This window comes from Helianthus annuus, chromosome 8 (genome assembly GCF_002127325.2).
Source record: "Helianthus annuus cultivar XRQ/B chromosome 8, HanXRQr2.0-SUNRISE, whole genome shotgun sequence".
NCBI lineage: Eukaryota > Viridiplantae > Streptophyta > Magnoliopsida > Asterales > Asteraceae > Helianthus > Helianthus annuus.
Window position 1 is genome coordinate 147,945,164 of NC_035440.2, and position 9,915 is coordinate 147,955,078.

At 39.2% G+C, this 9,915-nt stretch overlaps 1 protein-coding gene across 2 annotated transcripts; it reads right to left on the minus strand.

Moving 5' to 3' along the window:
* Positions 1-3,913: 3,913 nt before the first annotated feature.
* Positions 3,914-9,642, minus strand: LOC110885806 (probable protein phosphatase 2C 12). 2 transcript variants are annotated; one of them, XM_022133517.2, is made up of 10 exons: positions 9,502-9,642; positions 9,148-9,394; positions 8,878-9,049; positions 7,551-7,704; positions 7,384-7,447; positions 6,548-6,655; positions 6,282-6,407; positions 5,964-6,205; positions 5,246-5,451; positions 3,914-4,377 (listed from the first exon to the last, which is right to left on the minus strand). In XM_022133517.2, the coding sequence occupies exons 2-10, from the start codon at positions 9,343-9,345 to the stop codon at positions 4,349-4,351; spliced, it is 1,299 nt and encodes a 432-aa protein (XP_021989209.1). In that variant the 5' UTR covers positions 9,346-9,394; positions 9,502-9,642; the 3' UTR covers positions 3,914-4,348. The 2 variants fall into 2 exon arrangements, with proteins under 2 accessions (XP_021989209.1, XP_021989210.1); XM_022133518.2 differs by having other exon boundaries at positions 9,148-9,390; positions 9,502-9,622.
* Between the last annotated feature and the right edge of the window lie 273 nt (positions 9,643-9,915).

Below are 9,915 nucleotides of genomic sequence, written 5' to 3' on the forward strand. Positions count from 1 at the left end.
GTACAAGAAAGCGATGTGCACTACTTTGATGTGCATACCCAATAAATATGCAATCAACAGTTTTGGGTCCTATCCTAAGAGCCTTAGGAGGTGGTACAGTCACCTTTGCTAGGCACCCCCACACTTTCAAGTATTTGTATGAAGGTTTCTTCCTTTTCCATAACTCATATGGAGTTTCGTCTCTCTTTTTGAGTGGTATCCTGTTCAAAAGATAATTAGCCGAGAGAATGGCTTCCCCCCACAGTTCGTGGCTCACCCCAGAACTTATCAACATGGCGTTCATCATTTCTTTCAATGTGCGGTTCTTTCGTTCCGCCACGCCATTTGATTGTGGAGAGTAAGGAGGTGTACACTCATGTACAATGCCACTTTTTGCGCATAACTCCGCAAAAGGTGCAACATATTCGCCTCCTCGATCGCTTCGCAAAGCTTTTATCTTCTTTTGAAGTTGATTCTCAACTTCATTTTTATACAAGATAAATTTACTTATTGCTTCATCTTTACTTTTTAGTAAATATACATAGCAATATTTAGTACTATCGTCAATAAACGTGATGAAGTACTTATTTCCACCTGTTGTGGGTACCGCTTTTAAATCACAAATATCAGTGTGAATTAAATCAAGGGGTTCGGTTATTCGTTCAACCGATTTTGATGATGTTCTTGTAAGTTTGGATTCAACGCATGTTTCACATTTATAGTGTGAATCAATATGGAATGTTGGTATACAATTTAAATTGATTAAACGGCGTATTGAATTAAAATTTACGTGACCTAATCTACCATGCCATTTATTCGATTCAGAAAACTCAAGCATATAAGTAGAAGTAGTAGCAATTTTATTCATGTTCTTGACAGCCATTACATTCAATTTGAACATTCCATTTTGGGCATAACCCTTGCCTACATACGTTCCTCGTTTAGTTAGTACAAATTGATCGCTCTCAAAAACTAAACGAAATCCAAACTTGTTAAGCAACCATCCCGAGACTAGATTCTTTCGCAAGTCTGGGACATACAACACGTTGCTTAGAGTGAGCTCCTTCCCCGAAGTCCACTTCAAGATCACCGTTCCTTCACCCATGATGTCAGCGGTGGCTGCATTTCCCATATACAGCTTCTCTTCTCCCGAAAGCGCCTTGAAGGTGGTAAAGAGACTTTTGTGTGCACAAACGTGACGGGTCGCGCCCGTATCAACCCACCAACCTTTTGGAGTGTTGGTCACAGTATTGACCTCATCCATCATTGCGCTTTTGTCGGAAATCATTGCCACCAAAGGCATTCCGTCTTCATCCACCATGTGCGCACGCTCACGCTTTGGTTTCTTGCATTGGTTAGCCCGATGCCCCGGCTCGTCACAGTTGTAACAAGTCCCTTGGAACGTTTGAGGTTTCTTTTTCACAACCCCTTTCTTCGGTCCAAGGTTGCTAGCCTTTGCTTTCCCTTTTCCTTTGTCCTTTTTCCCCTTGCTCTTCGCGCCCTTTGAGGATTGCCCATGCTCAACCAGATTTGCGCTAGCACTAGGCTGCACAAGGCTGTTTTTTAGGGCGATCCTATTCTCCTCTTCTATACGAAGACGAAGAACAAGGTCCTCCACCGACATTTCCTTCCGCTTGTGTTTAAGATAATTCTTAAAATCCAACCAAGCAGGAGGTAATTTCTCAATCATGGCTGCCACTTGAAATGTCTCGCTAAGTATCATTCCCTCGGCATGGATGTCATTTAGTATAATTTGCAACTCTTGGACTTGATTCATAACCGGCTTGTTATCAACCATTTTGAAGTCCAAGAAACGGGCGACAACAAATTTCTTTGTTCCCGCATCCTCCGTTTTGTACTTTTCTCCAAGGACTCCCATAATTCTTTGGAAGTCTTGATATTATAGTACACATTATACAAAGCATCCGAGAGACCGTTGAGTACATAGCCTCGACATATGAAATCCGAATGCTTCCACGCATCTACCGCGCTCAGAGCCTGAGCGTCGGTCTCCCCTTCCGCAGGTTGGGGAGCGGTTTCCGTCAAGAACCTCGCAAGGTTCATGGTGGTCAAGTAGAAGAACATCTTCTGTTGCCACCGCTTGAAGTGTAGACCCGAGAACTTCTCAGGTCTTTCAGCATGATTTGCCACTGTGGACGCTCCCACAGTGTTGGCAGGGGTTCCAACTACAACATTCGTATTGTTGTTGTTTGAGGTCGACATTCTGAAAAAATTAAAATTAAAATTTTTAGTCAAAAAAATTCTGATTTACGCACAAACCAGAAGGAAACTACTAAATTTTAATTTTACCACAATTTACTGTTTTGGCTTCTAAGTCCAACTTTGAAGACCAAAAAACAGAAATTTTATAAATTTTAGAACTTACTGATTGGCTTCTAAGTCCAACTTTGAAGACCAAATCAGAAAGTTTTAGCAAATTTAGGACAAGTTTAAATGTAACCAAAAATAGTTTTCAACCAAAGTCGCTCCTTTGAAGATGAAAACTAAAAAAAATCTGTTTTTAAAACACAAACTGAGTGAAATCAAAACTGGTTTGAATCACAAACAGAAAGGTTTTGATTACACGAACGGTTTTAAAAATTTGTTTTAAGATTGTAGGAACCGTTCGCATAAATTAAATAAAATAAACAAATTTTATTACTGATTACAATACAAAGAAAGCAGAAAAAAATAAACAATACTATTACAACTGAAAAATCCAAAATACAAGAAAGGTGTAGAAGCAGAGTTTGACTGAGGCACGTGTTCAACACGCTTCCCTTAAAACAAATTCCGAGTCTCCCAAGAGTACTCGTTTTGTTTCCCAGGGTACAACAGCCGGAGCAGCGTACTGCCGGAGAAAGCCTACAACCCGAAGGCTACCTTGAAGAATGCTGGAGAAGATCTTAATTTTTTGTAGAGAGAAAGTTGATTGCTGTTGTTGTTGCTGGTATCCTTCTGAAGTGGGTATGGAGCTGTATTTATACAGCTCCTAGGTTGAAACAGTCAAAATGAATTAAATGAGAGATTTAAATTGCATTAAACGTCTTCAATGCAATTTAATACGTCATTTAATTCTCAGTCAAAGCCTATTAACTCGTCAGTTACGAAGCTGGACTGAAACTGCCCTGTCATTCAATGCTGGAAGCTTCTGCGCGCGCGCGCGCCCATGCGCGGTGCGCCATGCGGCGTGCGGCCTCTTGGCTCACTGCCGTGCGGCGTGCGGCCTCTTGGCTCACTGCCGTGCGCGGCGTGCGGCGGTGCGGCTCAAGTCCGTCCATGCGCCGTGCGGCGGTGCACCTCAAGTCCTTCCATGCGGCGTGCGCCACGTCACCTGTGAGTCTATACGTGCGCGCCACACAGTCGCGCCGTATTGGCTCACTCTGGTGCGCCGCACACGGCACAGTAGGACCCATGCACCACGCGCCCAACCGCGCGCCTCGTGTACCCGCGTGCGAAGTGCAAAGTGCGCCATCAAAGCGCCACATTGCGCCTCATCGCCCACGCCACGCGCGCGCGCGCGCGTGTGCGAGTGCGAGTTAGGGTGCTCCGCACCCTTCGCGAGGACACTAGTGAGTGCTTCCATGAAACAATAAGGATGGAGAGTTCCACCTTAAATACCCATTTAAGTTCCATCCCTCCTCCTATGTGGGACAAGGTGCTACTTTCCCTTTAGTTTCAACATTGAATGTTCCAAACACCCAACTTTGAGCATCGATATCTCATTCATCTTAGCTCGGTTTTGGACGTGGTTTAGTTCGTTGCGAAGCTCTTCCAACATAGAACACAAACCCACAAATAAATACATAAAACCCGCTCATTTTATTATATTTATTTCTAGTCCAAAATAGGAAAAAATCATTTTCCTATATTTGTGAAAAATGCTATTTTCACTTATTTTCCAACAGATGGCATTTAACTTGAAGAATGTAAATTCTGAGAAATGGTTTTCACTTTGTAGTAGGAACATATAATATTGTTACAAGTGATTCCAAGAATATTAACTAGAAATTTTGTAAAAAAAAAAAAAATGTGACAGCATCTGAGGAAGCTGCAAGTCTGTAACGGTCAATGTTAGATCTATGCAATGCTAGTCAGGATCGTTCAAAAAAAAAAACTACTAAGGGGGGGTTTAAGGAAAGATTATAACTACAGAATACAAAACTAATCTGATGTGTTTAAGGGAATTAAAGAGAAAGATACTCATGTACCAACAATATTTGGCACAAGTTTAGAAGACTTTTTTTAGAAAGTCAAAAGTCAATGCCCTTGAGAAAGATAAAGAGCTTATCTTGACAATCTTTATGGGCTTCAAATATATGCTTTGCTCAGAAACAATTGTAGGTATCTGTAGGGTATCAATGTGACATCAATCACTTTCGCTACTGTATCGCGCATCTGACAACAAAATATCATTAAGGGATTATTAGATGATAAAAACATTAAAGAAAACTACAGGTCTACCATTTTCTTGTGAATGGGTTGATTTGGGTCATGCTTAATTTCAAACGGGTCAAATAAGTAAAAAAATGGTAACAATTAGAACCAAACACCATCAGTTAAGGAAAACTCACACGCCTTACAAATGCTTGCTAACTTGTGGTGGGACCAGGTCATAGTTGTCGATAGCGAATAGCGACAAGGCATGGCTAGGCTACGTAGCGAATAGCGACAAATAGCGACGGCAATTTTATAAATAGCGATTACACTAGAAAAAGAATTTTGAAAATTTTTATATGTATATTACATCAAAATACCCTTGTATATATGCTATTTTACATGTATAGTTAACAAAAACCTATAAATCTAGCTATTTTATAGCTATAACCCTTTATAACATTAAAAAAAATTTATAAAAAATTAAAAAAAAATAATAATAATAACTGTCGCTAAAATCGCTATTCATCGCCATGACCAACTTAGCGACACATAGTCGCATCGCCATAAAGCGCGCTATAGCGACCGCTATGGTTGCTATTAACAACTATGGACCAGGTAAAGCACAGCTTACACCAGACAGGTGGGCCATCAAGGGGTTGGGCCCTGACACGTGCAACATCTTAAATCGCTTAAGTAAAAAATTGTAATAATATATTCTTTGTAAGCAGATTTTATGCAATAATTATTTATAAAAAGTATTACTAAGTGGACAAAAGTGTGTTTGCAAGCCAATCCAAACTGTTTAGAATGGCACTCTTGGAACCCGCCCGACCAATCTGTTTTGTGATCTCTGAAGAAGAAAGAAGAGAGAGAAGATAAATCTTACTTGTGGATGGCATTTTCCCTTCCATGGCGTCTCTCTTGTGTTGGCAGCTAACGCAAAGGAAAGGACCATCCCAGGGCCTTAAGTTTCCCCTTGTATTACATGATCCATGGTGTATTGAAATCCCTTCCCCGGGTTTCATTTCAATTTGACACACCGCACAAATGAACAACCTGAAAACATTACAGAGCGGGTATTTCGTATCTAACCTGCAAGTCAGAAAGAAAACAATAACGAGTCAAACCCGCCTGCTAATACAAAGTTAAGGACAATATTTGACAATGTGAGATATGTATACACACATATTATACCTAGGGGTCTAAATGAGCCAACTCAACTCGGGCCCAAGCTCAGTTCGGACTCGACTCATTTATTATTTATTATTTTATTAATCTAGGTATACAGTTGTTTATATGTGTGTGTGTGATAAGACACTTATATATTACAACAAAATATATATATCATTTAGTTATTTTAATTATATAGATTTAAAATAATATTTATTATGTAATTATATATTTATTAAAAGTATTATATGTATATAAAGAGTAGGCTCATGAGCCTAGTAAAGCTCGGTATGTGAAGATCGGGCTCGAGCCCGTTTATTAAGTGAACTTTAATTTAGCCTCGAGCTCCTTTAAGCTCACAGCTCGTTTTAACATTTTAGCGAGCCGATCTTGAGTAGCTCACAAGCGGTTTACACCCCTAAACTTATACCGACCTTTCAGAAAGCATAGCAGATCCTTCCTCCACAAGCTCCTCCACCAAATCTGGGTCAAAATATTCTTCTTCATCATGAAGCTTCGGTGGCTCCTCGGTACTCCTTTTCCGGAACATGGCCTTAAATACACGCTTACCCGTTTTCTTTGGTGGTTGCAATGGAGGATTTGTCTTTTCGGGCGGTAGTATATCAATCACAATGCAGGTTGTATCGTCCCGCAATCCTTTCAATTGTACAGCTTCCTGCACATTGTATTTACACGAATTAAAACTCAACGTTCAGAAAAAGGTTTTTTTTTTTTTTTTTATATAAACATACTTTAACAATTTGTGCTGCTGCTGCTTCGGGTGCCAAACCACGACTGCACTCTAAAGCCTCTTCGGCAGAAAGAGCATCCCACACACCATCACTTGAGATAACAAGCCTCCCACCAGCAGAGGATAGCTGCAGATCACAGATTAGAAAATTCAATCATGTTTACATAAAACTTGAAAATGGGCGGATTGGGTAACACAGGTCGAGGCAGTTTACGTCATTTAATAAACAATATTGTGATATTAATGCTCCAAGATGAGAAAACTAACCTTCACTTGCTTAACATGAGGAACAGGAACAATGAACTCCCCAACATCCCGATCTCCGATAGATCGTGAAAGGCATAAGCCCCCAGGCCAACATCTCAAAGGCCCAATCTAACAACAAAAGTAACGTTTTCGTAATGAATAAAGCAACTTCAACATGTACTTTCTCTGTTCAGTAACTAATACTCCATTCTGGATACGTTGAACACTTTTAAATAGCTTACCAAACAAAACAATACACGGATGTAGACATGCATGTAAATAAGTTTCTAGTCTTGTAAATTTCATTCCAAATCAATTAGAAACAGAATATACCATGAAATTAGGTTAAAAGTAAGGGTATCAAATGTTGTGTCCGCGGGTTGAAGCCAACACAAACCCGAAATCGTGTTTGACACATGAACCCAAACACAACGAGAGCTTTTGCGGGATGATATGAACACAGCCCATTTAACCCAAACATTTTATTCTATTCGTTTACGTATAAATACTCTAAAGTTAGAAATTTACAACCAAAAATAACAATGTATGTAAAATTATAATGTTTAAACTTCGAAACTTGATGCTCATTTCGCTTAGTGATTTGGAATAAAATACCAATTAAACGCGTCAACCTATGAACCCGATAGGTCGATCCAAACACAACAATTTTAGTTAAACGTGTTCGCCGATTCGACTAGGGACAGACCCGAACCCGTTTAGACTAATAAACCCAAAACCCGCGAATTTCATGTTAGGTTCGTGTCGTGTTAGAAATTCACACCCCTGAAGAGACAGTATTACCAAAAACAATTAAACCATGGAGTAACAGTGAGAAAAAAACATAAAACATAAAATACCTCGGTGCCACCACCAGTATTAAGCCGACCAACCTCACCACCACTTGCAGTGACACGTTCTCTCCTGCCGAAAAAAGAGATAATTAATAAATAAATAATGAATGAATGATGATATAATTAAAATAATATTTGATCTGTATAAAATACAAAGGGAATACATCACTTACTCTTCTTCATTAGAGTCAAGTCTGTGATCTGCTGATAGATAATATATTGCCCCATCAGCAGACTCAAGAATGCAGCGGGAATCCCCAACTGATGCCACCGTCACAATTGAACCCTCAATAATTACAAAGGTGACAGTCGTCCCCGACCTTTGGGCTGTACACATAACATGTATGGATATTAGTATACATGTAACACATGTGCATGGTATAACCATAAAGATATCAGATTGCCAAAAAAAATCAGTCATATGCTACAGTTATTATTACTAACACTAACATATATGGTATGCTGTACTGCAATGATACAAAAACTGGTCAAGCACAAACCACAACCTGTGTTATTTACAAATATGCTTTCCCATGCACTCAGTTACATCCTTTACGTCTTTCTTTTTTTTCAATTTGGGATGATAATCACACAGAGTCGAGTAATATCCTCTCTCCATACGACCCATAACAGTTGAAAAAGTTTACTGCTTTCACCTTTCGGGATAGTATAGAATCTCAGGAGTTATATAGAAAGATACATTGCTTTCAAAGGAGTATTTCTATGATCCCCCCCCCCCCCCCTCTTATTACCTTTCCTCAAAGGATCTGTTTTTGTAAACCACAAGCAAATAAAAGGTTTATATAGAAAATAATCTTCAACGAACATGAAACTTACAACTTTTTTCCTATTTATGCTTGGAGCATAATCCTATTACAGAAAAGGTGATCTATCAACATCAATGCGACGAGATACATGTGACGTTTAAAGCGATCAAACCTAAATATAAAAAGCTCATAGGGATCCGATGCCAATTTTCTAACAATAAAATCTAAATATAAGTGTGCCTCGGTAAGAATACTACAAAATAAACTTATTTAGAGCAAAGTAGGTAGAAATGCATTTCGTGTAGAAACCCTAATTGAAAACGATTCTTTTATGCTTTTAGCTCCAAAACAAAAAGACTGTAAACATTACAGTTCCAGAGAGATTTCAACCGCCGCCATTAGCCCTTGAAGTAGAAAGAAGATTGTTTCCTTGACGAAACATGAGACAACTAGGCATCAATAAGGCCAGGTTAAAGTTCCTTACCGGTGACTCGATACTAAATTCAAAAGTTTGATAAATTAATACAAGCAGCTACATGTTAAAACGTGATCGCGGTCGTACTTACAAAGTTTGCACACACACAAACACATTAGATAAGGTCCAAGTACTAACATTAAAACAATTACAATGAAGACCTACACATCATCTTCAAATCTTGATATAAATTACCACAAGGATATCTATCTACTCACAGCCATCTAAAAACAAAAGCAGACAAAAACATGTAAATACCTTTTTCTTGAAAATCTTTATCCGTTTTCACGAACCCAGCCACCAAAGCCCTAGGCAGCGATGCCACCCATTCATCGCGGTTAAGATCAGGCGGAATGGCACACAAAACGTTGTTTAAAAGATTCTCCTTAGTATATATAGCAGCTGCAGAGCCATTATGCCCATCAAATATCTGCAAAGCAAACACAAAACAAAACCCTAATTTACTCATCCATCTTAAATTCACCAACCACACAAGGCAATTAAAAGAGTGGATTATTATTATTATACCCCAAAGACAGAATAAGTGGTAACAACACCATCTCCAACCACCCGCTCGCAATCGGTGTTGATTAGAGCAAAATCCTCCCCCTTTTTGGATTGATTAGCCTCACCACAAACAATCTCCGGCCTATCAGCCTTCTCGTTCACCAACTCACGCTTCAACAACACCGATAACGGCACGTGCTCACTCTTATGGCACATCATTTCATCCAGATTTACAAATTCAACTCATTCAAACTCAACAGAATCCTAACTAAACAAACATCAAGCATCAGAATTATCATAGATTGAACAATCGGAACGATGAACAATGCAGATTAGCATAGCGAAAACAATGAAGCAAAATGAAAAGAAGCTTACAGATTGTAGAGAGATTCGGATAGAAAGGTAGAGAGAAAAAGCAAGCAGAGATAGATTCGATTCGCAACAAAAATTTCCGCGCGGAAGAAGGGGGGTGGGGTGGGGTGGGGGTGATAGCTAGCTGTGAGTTTGATATTTTTTGTTTCAGGATGTGCTGACATGTCCACACACACAAAGCGCGTGTGTCCTTAGCTGTTTTTTTCTAATGTTGAAATTTAGAACCTCACTTTATTCTTTATTATTTTTATTTTTATTTTTATTTTTTTTATTATTATTTTATTTTATTATCTTGTAATTGTAAACATACAACCATGTCGTTTTGATCGTATAGAATCGTAACTAGCCGTCCGATCCATAACTTTTGTCAACCAATCTCGGACAGGGCTAGATGTGTCGCGGGTTGAAACCTAACAC